The sequence below is a fragment of the Calonectris borealis genome, chromosome 2, assembly GCF_964195595.1.
Source record: "Calonectris borealis chromosome 2, bCalBor7.hap1.2, whole genome shotgun sequence".
NCBI lineage: Eukaryota > Metazoa > Chordata > Aves > Procellariiformes > Procellariidae > Calonectris > Calonectris borealis.
The window spans coordinates 63,515,701-63,531,083 of record NC_134313.1 but is presented as its reverse complement, the minus strand read 5'-3'; the positions used below and the strand labels follow the sequence as shown (position 1 = coordinate 63,531,083).

At 35.5% G+C, this 15,383-nt stretch overlaps 1 protein-coding gene across 2 annotated transcripts in view; it reads left to right on the top strand.

Moving 5' to 3' along the window:
• The window catches only part of RTTN (rotatin), an 87,528-nt gene that overhangs the window by 30,399 nt on the left and 41,746 nt on the right, over window positions 1-15,383 (top strand). For both annotated transcript variants that reach the window (XM_075142171.1, XM_075142173.1), the window contains exons 17-28: window positions 728-867; window positions 1,107-1,278; window positions 2,363-2,462; window positions 2,732-2,820; window positions 5,511-5,628; window positions 5,911-6,007; window positions 6,813-6,881; window positions 7,201-7,389; window positions 8,468-8,707; window positions 11,681-11,825; window positions 13,519-13,673; window positions 14,892-15,111. In XM_075142171.1, coding sequence (XP_074998272.1) covers window positions 728-867; window positions 1,107-1,278; window positions 2,363-2,462; window positions 2,732-2,820; window positions 5,511-5,628; window positions 5,911-6,007; window positions 6,813-6,881; window positions 7,201-7,389; window positions 8,468-8,707; window positions 11,681-11,825; window positions 13,519-13,673; window positions 14,892-15,111 — 1,734 coding nt within the window. The remainder of the gene's footprint in view (window positions 1-727; window positions 868-1,106; window positions 1,279-2,362; window positions 2,463-2,731; window positions 2,821-5,510; window positions 5,629-5,910; window positions 6,008-6,812; window positions 6,882-7,200; window positions 7,390-8,467; window positions 8,708-11,680; window positions 11,826-13,518; window positions 13,674-14,891; window positions 15,112-15,383) is intronic.

The following is a 15,383-nucleotide window of genomic DNA, read 5'->3' as shown; positions in this document are numbered from 1 at the left end:
AGCTTTCTCGCCCAGTAATGTCAGCTTTTCTGTGTTACCCGCATACATATCTTCCATTGATATTCAAGATTAGGTAGGTGGGGGCTTAATACAAGCTGTAGGCTGAACATGTGAGAAAGAACTTACCCCGTTGTCATTTTTGTGAGTAGAATTATCCTCTGTACTACAGCCTGCAGTGGCTACGTACAATACATATTTGAGCAGAGCATACCAGAGGCCTATATTTACCCGATACATATAAAATGCCTTATATTTTACTCTACTGTTTAAATGTTTGCAGTATAATTACTTGACGTAACTGATTCTGGTTTGTCTTGGTTGTGTGTGAAAATGCTTTGACTAAATATCTGAAAATAGATAGGATTTAATGTTTTGAAGTAATTTTCTTGTAGGGACTGAATTTGAAATGGAAACTGACCTTACAGAGCAGCATCATGTTAATAGATTGAAGGGTAAATTTTCAGGTCAAAGTACATCTGGGCCATGTAAAAATCTTTATTTTGATATATATATAGGATCATTTACTAAGTTTTAGACTTGTTTTTACAGAGGAATATTAATTTGCAGAAATTGAATGTCGTCTTAAAAGTTATTGCTCTTTTTTTTGGGGGTGTTGCTCCTTCCCCACCCTCCCTTAGCCCCTAAAAGGTGAATTACCTTGTCTAATTTGCTAAGTTAGTAAGCGGATTTTTTTATTTTTGGAAATTTTTGTTTGTTGTTTGTTTAGGGTTACACTGACACAAAGGATACACTAGGTAACTGTATCCTCACTTTGAGTGAAACAACCTCTGACAAAGGAGAGGGTATTCTCCCTAGAACTACTAGACTACGGGCCGCTCTGCGTCTTCTCTTCTCAAAAAAGCAGTTGTAAGTAATGCCCTATAGTATTTCAGCATGTCATCTAATGTTGATGACAAAAGTATCTACTCTAAAAAAACAATTGATTGTTATGCAGTGGGTTGATTTGAAAGGTAGATAAATCAATATTGATTTAGTACTTCCCCCTGACTGTATTAATTTTATAAACTAATTAATTTTTAACTATACAGCTAAAGTTTTCCAGTATGAGGACTTTATATATTTATTTTAATTGTTTACTCCTATAGGGTTCGTTCTATAGCACTTAAACATTTAACATTCCATCTTTTGAATGAAGAAGGGGCAAACCTGAAACGCCCGCATCTGCATAGTAGTGCGCTTTCCAGCATTTCAAACTTATTTATTATAGAAAGAGCTATTGAGCTAAAGTTGGATGATAAAACAGAGTCGATATTTAAGGTGAGTAAACTCTGTCTAAATATTGTATCGTTGATCAGCTCTTCTACCTGCCCAGTCACTGAAGTTATCACTTTCTGAAGGTTGCAATATTTCATACAAATTGGCTTGCTTCATAAAAGGAAATCTGTTGATATATTCTTTCCATGTGAACTTAAACAGTAGTTTTTGTGCTACCATATGCAACAATAAGAAAAGAATTCCTTCTTTCTTCTTTTTTCTTTCTGCAGATAAGTTAACAGCAAGACTTAACTTGGGTACAGGGAGCATAGGCCTGCTCTGTTTACAACATTGTGCATGGGTAGAGTCTGATTTTTCTCACATAGAGCTTTTTTCCCCACAAAATCAATTTTTACTGAAACAGGCACAAAAAATTTTTAATATGAAATATTCTAAAACATATTACAAATTTATGTCTGTGTTTTCTTAATATTGCTGCTTTTGCAAAGTGAAAAACAAATCAGAAGTTTTCCCATAGGTCAAATACTTGTATCTCTTTTGTTTTTCTTTTTTTATCATCTCCCCTCCATTCTCCTTCCTTCTGTACCCTCAACGCTTTCAGATAACAACATAACAACAATATGTTAAACAAATGCTAAGATGCTTCCCCTCTGAAAAGAAGTGTTCTGACCACTCATTGTACACTTGATTTATACTGTTCCCCTGCATCCTTCAGAAAGTTAGGACCTGAAATTTGTATGGATATGTAGGATTATTTAAAGTACTCTAGCCCTATTGCCATGAAAAAGTCAGTCCCCTTTACAGGCTTAGAAGCATAGTCTAGTATTTCTGTGTAGCGTTGAGCTTTCTGTAGTCCTGCATAAATTAAGCATTATTTGTTAGGAATCCGCTTCTTTTGTGCGCTAGAAACTATTGTCTTGTTATATTCCGCAGGTACTATTAGAGATTTGTTTTAAAAAGATTATAACATAATCCTTTCTTATTAAATGCATGTAGAATCTAGTCAAATACATTCTAATAAGGAATTTAGATCTTTTTATTTTCTACTTTCTGTTAGGAAATTTGGCTGGTTACCTTGTTTCGTAATAGTGTACTGGATGTAAATCTAATACAGTTTTACTTTTAGGCAGAAACTATTGAAAAGCTCTATGACATCTTGACTTCTCATGCTGTTGACCTAGTTTTACGGAAGTCTGCAGCCGAGCAGCTAGCTATCATTTTAGAAGGTAAAATTCTTCACTGTAATTGTGGAACATAAAATTCTTATGGAAAGTTATATAAGATATTTAAGAGCCTACTGTTCAAGACGCTACTATAGTCAGATAACAAGACTTTGAAGAGGCTTGCCTTCGTGGAATAGAGCTGTACTTGTTCTGTTGATTAGCAATTTTGGAAACTTGTTCTCAACAGCAAGAGTTTGTGATCTGGGAGAAAGAAGTTTAATATTAAATTGGTGCAGAACCAGTGATTCTTACTATCTTTGTTTTTCCTACAGATACCAAAATGCATGGCATCGTGAAAAAGTTAGGTGTGATAGAAAAGATTTTGACTTACCTTAGTGAATGTATACATGTGGATGGCAAGGTAAAACTATTGTTATAAGTTCTTCTGCAAGCATTGCACAGCATGACGGTGGTAGAATTTGCTTTTTTCTGCACTTATAACACTAATCTTTGTGCATTAATTCTGCACAGAACACAAATGTCTAGTAACAGTTGTAATTGTGATATGTAGTTTGTTTATTATATTTTTGATAATGCTAAGATTCTCTTAATGAAAGAAGATTGGTTTGCCTACCTCTGAAAACAGTTAGCCAGAGAACTGTGTATGGCTTGGTATGGTTCAGAAATATACCAGAATTTCCCTGCAGCTTTCTCAGTAGAGACCAAAAAAATAATTTTTAATGACCTTAAAAAAAAAAAAACACAAAACCTGTTATATTGTATATCATAGCCTCTAAATTTAAGTCCTGAAGCAAATTATAACTAAAAATGAGGATGTTATTGTAAATGGGAATCTACGTGTCAGATGGAGTTTCAGGTATAAGTAATTTTCTGACCGGTAGAAGATCACTTCACCAGGGAGAATCGCAGGAGATTGATCACATTTAGAGTTGAGTGTATGTTTGTTGTAAATGACTAAGCTTTCCGTTTTTGTAATACATCTAATCTGATGCTTGAATTTTTCTGAAATTCATTATTTGAAAACATTTTTTGCAAGCTTATTTAGGCTATAAGTTGCTCAGCATCACTTCACTGGATAAACTTTTTGCATATTTCTTAGTTTGCTTGCATAGTATTGTTACAGCAGTCCAATAGTCCAAACCTTGAGTTATTTTAAGAAACCATGAGAATTTTTGTATAGTAATGACTTCTTTCCCAAAAATGTGCAAGAGAAATGAACTGCTTGATACTTAGTGGAATTCCTCTTATTGGTCAAATTAATGAAAATAACATTCTTCTTCGGTAATGGTAATGGTTTTTTTCAAATTATCAGTATCTAAGATTATTTTATCCCTGTAGCATTAAGGAATGTCTTGTCCAGTTTATGATAGCTTGAATATGAGTACTTTTGTAAACCACTGAAACCCAGTTGGAGAAATTGAAATATTGGGTTCTTCAGGTTTTTTTACTGAGGTTTTTTTTTAATGTCAGGTTTTTTTAATCTTACTTTTTCTAGAGCTACAGAGTAATGAAACTATTGTTTTGTTTTGTTTTGGATAGTGAGTAGATATTAGCATAATTACTTAATAATACAGAAATACAGGCATGGGAAATATATTGCCTTAAGCAGATCCTTCATAGCCAGGTAATAGTCTAGAATAAACTTTAAAATAATGTTTTTAGCCCTTTATAAACTTTAATTTAATCCAGGAATGGCAACGGCAACAACTCTCTAGGGGCTGTGACACTTTTCTTTTGCATGTATGGCTTGTGGAACATAGGAACTTTATATAAACAGGATGTTCAAACTTTACATGGTGAAAATTGCAGAGGAGAAATCTAGAATTGCACATGTTGAACAATGAATGGTTCAGATCAAGTCAGCAGGAGAGCATAAGCTGACAGCTGTATATGAAATTCCACTTTTTCAGGTGCTAGCATTCAGAAATTTGTTCGTTGGCTCTGTGCGGATAGAAGTTTTGGATCCCAGATGCTCTGCTCTGTAAAATAACTGTAAAATCTTTCCTCTGCAAAATGACTAAACAGTCTTACTCCTGTCTCTTGAACACAACCAGTAAAGGTCCCATCCTTAGCTCCCTCAAGCTCTGACAGTTCAAACTACTTCCCAAGAAAATTAAAAGAAGTAGGAGCACTGCTTACCTCTTGTTTGACATAGCTTAGTCTAAACACAAAGTAGTGCTAGTTTCATTAGGTCAGAGAAAGACCATGTAGGTTTGATTAAATAAGTCATTAGGACACTATCCTGAGGGAATCTAGCCCAGATTCTGGTTCTCCCCTGGAATGATTTTTTGTTTCATCCTAAAATCAATAGAAAAGAAAAACAAACAAAAAAACCCAAACAAAACACTTTGCATGTTTTTAGAAAAGTGGCTACCAAGAAAAGGATAAAGGACATAGTAGATGGAAAAAGCATCATTTAAATAAGGCTTTATATATAGCTGTGCAAAATACACTTTCCATACTAAATAGGGCTTTTGTTTATTCAATATTAAACTAAACTATATTTGGTGATGCAGTTTACAAAACAAAATTTAAAGGCAGAACCTCAGACAAGAAAGGTAATGGTACTGTGAAAGACATACTGTAACATTCTTAGGAGCAGTGACTTTGGTCATATTTTTGGCCATTCACTGGTACTTTAACTTTTAGCAAGCTGCTTTCCCGTCTTAGGTTCCTGATCTGAAGGATTGGGACCCAGAAAATGAATGTGATACAATGAGCTATTTGCATTTTTTAAAAAATGAATAAGCTTATATGGTTGTAAATGTTTGGGGTTTTTTGGAAAGCCGTCAGCTCATATGCTTCTTAAAAATACATATTTTGGAAGCAAACGTTATAATTGTGTTATGATGCCAGAGACCAATAAAATGACAATCAATTACTAATAAAATAAAACTAGAAGTGAATAAGTATTTTCTAATGAATATGCAGTTATCATCTGGATGAAAAGTGCTTGTCTAAGAAAGTTCTAGGTTTCTGTACTATAAATGATGAATGTATTGCTTCATAGCATGACAATTTGTATTAAGCATCTCATAATAGCTTGTCCTAATTGTTATCTGTATTTAATTTTTTCCTCTGTTCTTGCAGCTTATGGAATCCATAGTGTTACCATGTCTAACAGTCTTACGCAAACTTGTATATGCTGATCCAGTTGTTCGTCTGTCGCTAGCACAGCAATCATCTTTACTGCTTTCGCTATTCAGAGGTAAAGATTCTATTTTGACTTTAATACATACTTGGAAAGAAAATGCATGAAATATGGTTAGATGTTTAACCAAAAGCCTTCTTAAGAACCTTGGATCACTTCAGAGTCTCTAATATTTAAAAGATAAATCATTGTGTGCTAGTGTTACCCATGTTGTGGCATCTGTTGAAGATGTTGGCAAAATGACTGTGGAAATCAGTTGTTTTTAACCAGTGTTCTTCTATGTATTACTAAATATCAATGTTTTTCTAACACATTTTTAAATATCTTTATTTTATTCAGTTTCCCTGATATTCCAAAATGATCGTGCTGTTTTAACTGAAACTACAGTATTGCTTTGTCTTCTGTTGTTTGATGAAGTAGCAAGAACAGAAACGTGGTATGAAAAAAACAGTTATTTAATGGCATATTCTCTAGTCAAAAGAAGGTTTTTAAGGTTTTAATGAAAATAAGTTTTTATATATCCAAACGAATTATAACCCAAACTTTTATGTATCCAAAATTACATATTTGTAGGCCAAACAAATTGTTTCAATATTTGGGTTGCATGCTGTATAAGTCTACTTGGCATATTTTTGCAGTATAAATACTTTGTACCTCAGTTTTAATTTTAAGTTTACATTAATTATCAGAAAACCCTGATTGGTCTGTAATCTATCTTTTCCACAAATGGAAACTACACAAATCAAATAGCTAGGTGTAGGCATGGGGTTTTTTTAACTTAGTTAGAATTCTCCTATTTACTTTGGCTTTTAAGTGTAGCAGTTGTCCTTAAAACAACCTTATGATATTTTATTATTAGAAATCTGCATATACTTCAGAAAAGAATATGCTTTTAGATTTCACACACATGAAATATACTGAAAAGAATTACGATGCATATTTTTTCTCTAATAGAAAAAAGGAAACAAGCATGTGCTTTGCTATGTTATCTTTAATTTCATTTTTATATGCAGTATATCTGCAACAAGTATTCTGTATGTGTGTGATCTAAGAACTACCTTAATATTGCATAATCATGAAGAAACATTGTTTATTAATACAAATTATTCATTAATGGGTTACTAAAGAGCTAGCTGGAGGAAAAAATACAACTATATCTGAATAATAAAGAATAAGTGTAGTGTTAGTAGAAAATCGAAGCTTAAAATAGGGAATAATAACTATAACTTAATCTCTTGCAGGGCTGATGGCATACCCAGTAATGATACTGGCCTACCTGCCTTCAGTTTACCTGTTGCTGTTGTTAGAAGGTATGCATGAGTCGTTTTTTGTTGTTGTTGTTGTTGTTTACAGTTAACTTTGCTTCTTTCCATTTGCTGTACTTCCTGAAGTATGGAGGTGGGAGAATGAAGGGAGACATTTGATGTTAAATCCAAAGTTGTCTGCATTTTTAAACATGGAGTTTAAAAGTCTTTGTTCTCTGAGTCTTTTTGTTCTCCAAGTCTTTGTTCTCTGAAAAAGAGTTTCAAAAACTTTATTTGCAAATTTAAAAGCTTGCTCTAATAGAGCATTTAATTTAAAAAGCAAAACAAAACAACACTCTTTTTTTTTTTTTTTTTTTTTTTTTAGGTATCATCTCCCAGTCACGATCACTGCTCATCATGTAGTTAGCCCTAACACTGTTGTGGTGCCTTTGTCTTCTGAGTGTTTGGCTATGAAACCTGTGTCAGATATGCTTAAGATGTCTTGGAATCTGTCGTGGTACCATGGGATTGAAAACCTATTGCAACTGATAAATTACGAGAAGGAAGCAGAAACGTAAGCCATTTTATCTTGATTTTAAATCCCAATATATTTAAATTAAATTAGTGTTCTATCAAGTTTAAATAGGTTTTCAACTTCAAACAGCAGTTCAAGTTGTTACTGGTTTGAGAATGCTGTCTTTTTAAATGTAAAAGATCACATCCCAAGAGGCTGTAGATATGTTGTCACAGCTAATGTTTTACTTAAATTGCATTTATACATGAAGTCTAGAGCTTGATCCAACTTTTATTGATGGTCAGACTCATTTCAAACAATTTTAAATGGGCTCTGTGGCTGTTTTTCTTTGTAGTTATTGTGATTTTTTAGGGAGCTACCTTTTTTCCCCTTTATAGTTGCATGATTTACTTTTTTTCTTTTCTTTCTTTCTGTGGGGATTTAAATTTCAAATAATTATTCTTTTTAATGGTAATACAAATAATTATGGTAGATAATGAAGAAAATTCCCTTTACATCCTTTGGTTAGCTCTTGATTAAGCATCATTTCTCTCTTTGAGACTATTTTGTGTACAGAACTCAACGTCTTAGAAGATTCTTGATTTAATAGGACTGAAATGCTATATCTCTGTCCATCTTGACAATTTTTCAGTTTTTACCTGTGTCCTTTAAGGGGTCCTACAAGTTTTATTAGTAAATAGTGTGGTTCTGAGCCATTGGAAACTTTGCAGTTGTTGATTTGATAAATCATTTTCATTTTAAGTTCCCTCAGGCAAAACCAAAGCAATCTCTTAAAAAGAAAATAGGAAAATAGTATATAGTCCAAGTGGCCAACATTTACAATAGCGTGGAGGAAAAGTTCATTTACAAAATATGTGAAGAGCACCTTTCAAGGAACTGTTTGAGAGGTGCCATTTTTCCAAAGAACCCAAACAGCTCAGGATTTAAATGTGGTGGGGTTGTTTGTCATTGTTGTTGGTTTTAGATTTTTGGAGGGGCGGGGGGAAGGAGGAGAAAGGATTGGTTAACAAAATTAAATTTTTAAGGCAATTTGTGTTTTGTCTTCTCATTTGAACTAGGAAGTGAAGTTTGTGTAAAGATACTGGCTGTTAATGATTTTTCATTTATGCCTTTTCAGATTTTTAGACTCGCTAAAACTATCCTCAGAAGACATTCTTATACTCAAAATAACTCACACAAACTGTGGACTGCAGGATTGTCTTAATTCAATCATTCGGGCAGTATCCCACAGGGATGTTAGGGCTGCTCTCACTAGGCTTAACTTTTACATTCTGAATGACAGACTTGCATTAAAATGCAGTTCTGGGTCTTGTGGAACCACTTTGAAGAGCTTTGTTTGGCAAAAAGCAATAAACAGGTAAGCATATTGACTACACAAATCCATTAGAGATTATGATGCTTAAATTGTAAATTTCGTATTTTTCTCCTGTTTTCAAATTTATGGAATTTGATTGTCCATGCACCTCTGATTCTGATATATGTGTATGTTGTTCCCTCTATGTGCTGGAGGGACAACACAGCACGGCATAAGCAAACCAGGAGGTTCCTGGAGAGCATCAGTGACAACTTCCTGATCCATGTGACAGAGGAGCCAACAAGGAGAGATGCTCTGCTGGACGTCATGCTCACAAACAAGCAAGGGCTTATTAGGAATGTGAAGGTCTAAAGCAGCTTTGGCTGTAGCGACCATGAGGTAGTAGAGTTCAGGATCCTGAGATGAGGGACGAGGGCAAAAAGTAAGATCACAACACTGGATTTCAGGAGAGCAGACTTTGGCCTCTTCAAAGATCTCATTCTTAGTGTCTGATGGGATCAGGCCCTGGAGGGAAGAGAGGCCCAAGAAAGCTGGTTAATATTCAGTGATTGCTGCCTCCAAGCTCAAGAGTGGTCCATGCCATTGAGCAGGAAGTCAGGCAAAAATGCCAGGAGGCCTGCATGGATGAACAAGGAGGTCCTGGCAAAACCCAAAGATAAAACGGGAGTCTACAGAGGGTGGAAGAAGGCACAGGTAACTTGGGAGGAATATAGAGACATTGCCTGACCATGCAGAGGCACAGTTAGGGAGACTGAAAGCCCACCTGGAATTAAATCTAGTGAGGGATGTCAAAGGCAACAAGAAGGGCTTCCGTAAGTACGTAAGTGACAAAAGGAAGGCTAGAGAAAAAGTGAACTTGCTGCTGAATGGGGTAGGGGTCCCAGGGACACAGGACATGGAAAAGGCTGAGTTCCCAAATGCCTTCTTCACCTCAGTCTTTACTAGCAAGGAATTGAATCCCAGGCCCCAGAGACGAGAGGGAAAGTCTGGAGCAAAGAAGACATATCGTTGGTGGAAGAGGATCAGTTCAGCATAAGCAAACTGGACCATACATAAATCCATGGGCCCTGAAGGGATGCGCTCGTGAGTGTATCCTGGCTGATGTAATTTCATGTCCACTTTGATCAGTCAAGGTGATTGGGAGAAGTCCCTGAGAATGGGAGGAAAGCAAATGTCGCTCCTATCTTCAAGAAGGGTAGGAAGGAGGACCCAGGGAACTACAGGCTGGTCAGCCTTACCTCGATCCCTTGGAAGGTGATGGAGCAGCCAATCCTGGAAACGATTTCCATGCACATGAACAAGAAGGTCATCAGGAGTAGCCTGTATGGATTCACCAAGGGGAAGTCATGTTTGACCAGCCTGCTGATACCCTTCTAAAACGAAGAGACTGGCTTGGTAGATGAGGGTAGAGCAGTGGATCTTTGTAGAGAAGCTGATGAGGTATCAGCTGGGTGAGTAGACAGTAACATGGGTGGTAAACTGGCTGAACGGCTGGGCCCAGAGGGTGGTGATCAGTGGCATGAAGTCTAGTTGGAAGGCAGTAACTAGCAATGTGCCCCAGGGATCAATATTGGGTCCAATCCTGTTCAACATCTTCATTAATGATTAGGATGATGGGGCAGTGATTTTGCTTATATTACAAAACTGGGAGGAGTGGCTGATGCGCCAAGGGGTTGTGCTGCTATCCAAAGGGACCTCAGCAGACTGAAGAAGTGGACTGACAGGATCCTCATGAAGTTCAACATGGGGAAGTGCAAAGTCCTGCACCTGGGTAGGAGCAACTCCATGCACCAGTATATGCTGGGGGTCACCAAGCTGGAAAGCAGCTTTCCAGAAAAGGACCTGGGGATCCTGGTGGACACCAAGCTGAACATGAGCCAGCAATGTGCCTTTGCAGCAAAGGCGGCTAATGGTATCCTTGACTGCATTAGGAGGACTGTTGCCAGCAGGTCGAGGCAGGTGATCCTTCCTCTTCACTCAGTACTGGTGAGGCCACATCTGGAGTGCTGTATCCAGTTCTGGGCTCCCCACTACAAGAGAGACATGGACATACTGGAGAGAGTCCAACAAAGCACCACAAAGATGATGGAAGACTGGAGCATCTTTCTGTATGAAGAAAGGCTGAGAGAGCTGGGACTGTTTAGTCTGGAGAAGAGAAGGCTCAGAAAGGGGTTCTTATCAAGGTGTACAAGTACCTGAAGGAGGATGCAAAGAAGACAGAGCCAGGTTCTTTCTAGTGGTGCCCAGTGACAGGACCAGAGGCAATGAGCACACACTGAAACACAGGAGGTTCCCTCTGAACATCAGGAAACACTTTTTTACTGTGAAGGTGACCGAGCACTGGCACAGGTTGCCCAGGGAGGTTATGGCGTCTCCATCCTTGGAGATATTCAAAAGCTGCCTGGACATGGTCCTGAGCAACCAGCTCCAGGTGTCCCTGCATGAGCAGGGGGGTTGGACCAGGTGACGTCCGGAGGTCCCTTCCAACCTCAGTGATTATGTGATTCTGTAATTTACATACACAAAACCAGCAAAATTAAGAACGCTGTATTTAAAATAAAGATTTAAAATGCATAGGTAGGCTTTGCTACTATTATTAATTGCTAGTATTTAATAGCTAATTACCTTTTTTCTTTCCTGTCTGTGGCCCTGTTCAGGTTTTTCTACCTTTTACTATATGCAATTTCATGTTTACTATATGTAAATACACTTTTTAATATACATAGCAATTTTATATTATAATAATACACAAGAAATGTATACTAGTATATAAGTATAACTTAATATAGTCAATATTTTATCTAAAAGTATTCAAATATATGTAATTTAATATATATGATATGTATAATTAATTAATATAATTCCATATTTGCTATATGTAAATATGTGTAATAAACACATTTACTTTATGTAATTCCACATTTGCAGGTAACTTCGGTCCTATTAGGCTGAGATCTTAAACTCTCTTTTAATGTGCTACAAGTATGAAAGTAAATATTTTTGTTTGCATTGCAGGTTTCTGCAAGTGCTTCCAGCTTCTGTGGAGGATGAGAAGCTTTTAGTAGATATCTTAAGATTTTTAAACAAATTGCTTAGAGAGCAGAGATCAAGTTCGGAGTCAGACCATCTAAAGTGGATCCTGAAATCATTGCTTAAAAATGTAAGAATATACCTAAGAAGTTAGCTGTAGACTGTAAGAAATGATATAACTGTGAACTGGTTGGCTGGTCCGTTTCTGGTGAGTTCGTCAAGGAAAAAGACTTCTCTCAACAAAAGCAAGAAATAGCAGATCTTGTGGTATTAATGTCTGCTACTTTGTGGTCAGTGCTACGGTTTTAGTGTTTGGGGAAGTTAACTTTGAACAAGAGTAAATTTCCTTCTCTCCTTGGTATATGAATTGCTTGTCCAAACTCAAATATTATATTTGCCAGAAGCAAACGACATCTACCTGTGTGTGTCTTGCTCTGGTATAGTTAACTATGGTAATATGGTTGTATAGAGCCATGTAACTATTGTTAGCTATGCATAGCTCTATGCAGAGCTCTGTATGTACATATAACTATATATACTTATATGATATGGTTAACTGTGTAACTATACATACATATGTGTGTGCATACATATACAGCTGCATAAGGTATGCTTAGCTACATAACTACATATGTATTATCTATGTAACTTAAAGGATGAGGTTCCATATAGGTGTGTTGGGCAAAGGGATATAAATGAACATTATGTGTTTTGCATTAAGAACAAGAATTGAAAGTTAAGACAGAAATTTTTTCTTTCAGTGTGTCTGTCACGTAAGTTTTGATTTTAAGGGGTTATAATATGTCCAAGTAAAATATTTTTATGAGCATAAGGAAGGTATTATATGAGTGTACAGTTCAGTTGCTGTAGTTAAAATGCATGTATATTATTGAAAGAATGTAATTCTTTTCTTTCCAGTTTTTCTAGACTCCTGTGCTTTCTATTTGAGAGATCTGTTCTATCCAATACTGTTCATTTAAGATGTGTAAAATTGGAAAGTATAAAAACAAAAAGGAAATGAACATCATAAAGCAGTATAAAACAACTTTTATTATATTTGTCAAAATACAATAATTCAATCTTGTGGTATAAAAATAGTTAAATGCCAAGGATAAAAGTGATGCCTGCAGTTTTTGAAGTTTGCAAAGTACTGTTCTTCATAAACAAGATCATTCATGGTCTTACAAAGGTTATCATACATTAAGTACAGTCTGCATGCACTTGCATTTTCCCATGTTAAAATACAATCTAAACATTTAGAAAAAAAATGCTAGTAGACTTCATTTCAATTACTTGTAGAATTCAGGTACTTCAATTTCTATGGCTAACTGGGAATCCTATAAAATTTTGTAAGTGTGGACCATTCAATATATTAATATAAAATCTTTATAGCAAATGATTTGAAGTCTTTCAAGCAGCTGAGACATACAAGATACATTTTTCTACTATGCGTTTTCTGTTTTTTGTGATCTATTTTTTTATTGCAGGTTATTGCTGTATATAACTTTGACTTTTCTTTCATGCTCCATGCTTTCATGCTTCAAAATACACTGTATCACGGCTTAATGCCAGGAAATTTTAAAGGCCTTAACAGTAGATTCTTTTATGGCATTTAGTAGATTCAAGATTCAAGTAATTAGTAATTACAGGAATTTTTTACTGTGCTTTTTACAGAAATACTTCTTAGTAAAACAATCACGGAATCTATGATTTATAATGTGTGTGATTTGCAAGGTCTCAACAGAAAAATGGCTTTAGTGTGGGTATTAAAATAGGATTTAAACAATGGATTATGTGACTGTATTTTTATTCTTTTCTTTTAGAAGCCAAAATCCCTTTTGGGCCTCCTGGTGCGACCAGAATCCCAAGTGCAGGATGAAATAGATCAAATACAGACTGCTGTAAGGCAGCAACTGGATAAAGAACTCATTCGTCTTTTTAACACATTGTTATTTTGTTCCGTGTCACTGACTGACAGGTACAGTGTAAATGGACCTGCCTGTGTAATTCTGACTGGGGATCATAATACCTACTGCTGCTGTATTTCAGTCAGAATTTGAATACAATCACATCATGACTCAACCATTTAAAACTGTAAAAATGGAATATATTCGTCTTGAAGTGATGATCAACATTAGATAGACCTTTTCACAGTAAAATTAGGAAATTAACTAGGAAACTTGGAAGAGTACATACTAGTGGTCACTTTTTTAGCAAATGGTAATTAAACTGATTGCAGGGAGAAGATGGGCTATTTCTTTTTCACTGCTGGAAATTTGCACAACCAAATGATAACTTGGTTGATTTTGTAGCATTTATTTATAGCAAAGTAGAACATTGAAATATTTGAAATATCAACAAATGTTTATTTTCATTGAACTCCTTTTTGGCCTAATACAGTATATCAGTGCACATTAGAGATTGTTTAGGACAGCTACTTCCACCATGAAGTTCCAACCTTTTTCTGTCAATCAAGCAAACACAGAAATGAATTTCTATTAGTATTTTTTCTCTGAGTTTCTAATATAACATCTTCCAACACTAAATCTCTCTGTCCAAGTGTATTCTAAGAGATACTAAAATTGCAGCTTAAGATAATACTTGTTTATTTATGTGCCACAACATAACTGTTTGTAAAGATACTTTCAAAATGTTACCTTCTTAATTCTTACCACGCAGTTATTAATTTTCTAAAAATTTTGACAGCTGAAAAAGGAAGAATTGTAGAAATCCCTGCTAGTTATATCTCACACTCCTGTATTTTGTATCTACCTGAATTCTAGATCAATGGTATTTTGCAGGAAATATTTTTAAATTTGTCTCTTGAACCAGAACAAACATAAGTGTAGCTACTAAGCTTTGCAGTTCTTCTCGTTATGTTATCCATTGTCTTCAATCTCTCACTCTTTATTTAATATGCTCCTTAATAGTTGGAGTTAGATCTCATTTGTCCCTTTTTGGTTAAGAAGCCATTTTATAATCAGATGCAATATTATGCTTTCAGACCCTGGGTGAAGCTAGAAATGTCAGATTTTATTCCATGTTATTCTGTGCATAAGGCAATAGTAACTAATTGAGATGCTAAGACTCATAGACTAACAGTAAGAAGAATGAAGCATTGACCTCTTGTAAAATGATTCATTATAATAGCTTCATTTTGACAGTTGATTTTTTGTTTTTTTTGCAATTAAACCAGAGAGGGCTTGGAACTTGCTGGCTCTTTCAGAACTGAGCTGGCTCTGAAGCTGCTACAATGCTTAAGGTTAACAGATGCACCGCATTTTTATGGACTTCCTTCACTGGAGAGAACATTACGAGGAATGGTTCATGTTACTGCACTTCCAGACTGGAGTACCTATTCTGCTGCAGTTGAACCTGTCATAATTTGTAAGAAATATTTAACAGGTCTTCTTGAGGTAAGTAGCTTATGTTATACCTTAGCTTTTGGTTTGAATGCTTGTAAAGAACTGTGTGACTAATGACATTGTAATTTTTAGGATGTACTTTTAGTGAATATCATCACTAGGAATAGGTGTGAGAAAGATGCTTTGTTCTACTAAGTAAATAGCAAAAATACGGAGACTAGATTGAGCAATGTATGTCCGTACTTACGAAGATGGGTTGTATTGTGTGTGCTTTCATCCTCTGTTTAAGAGGTAAATAGATGTGGGTTTTTTAATAACTGAAA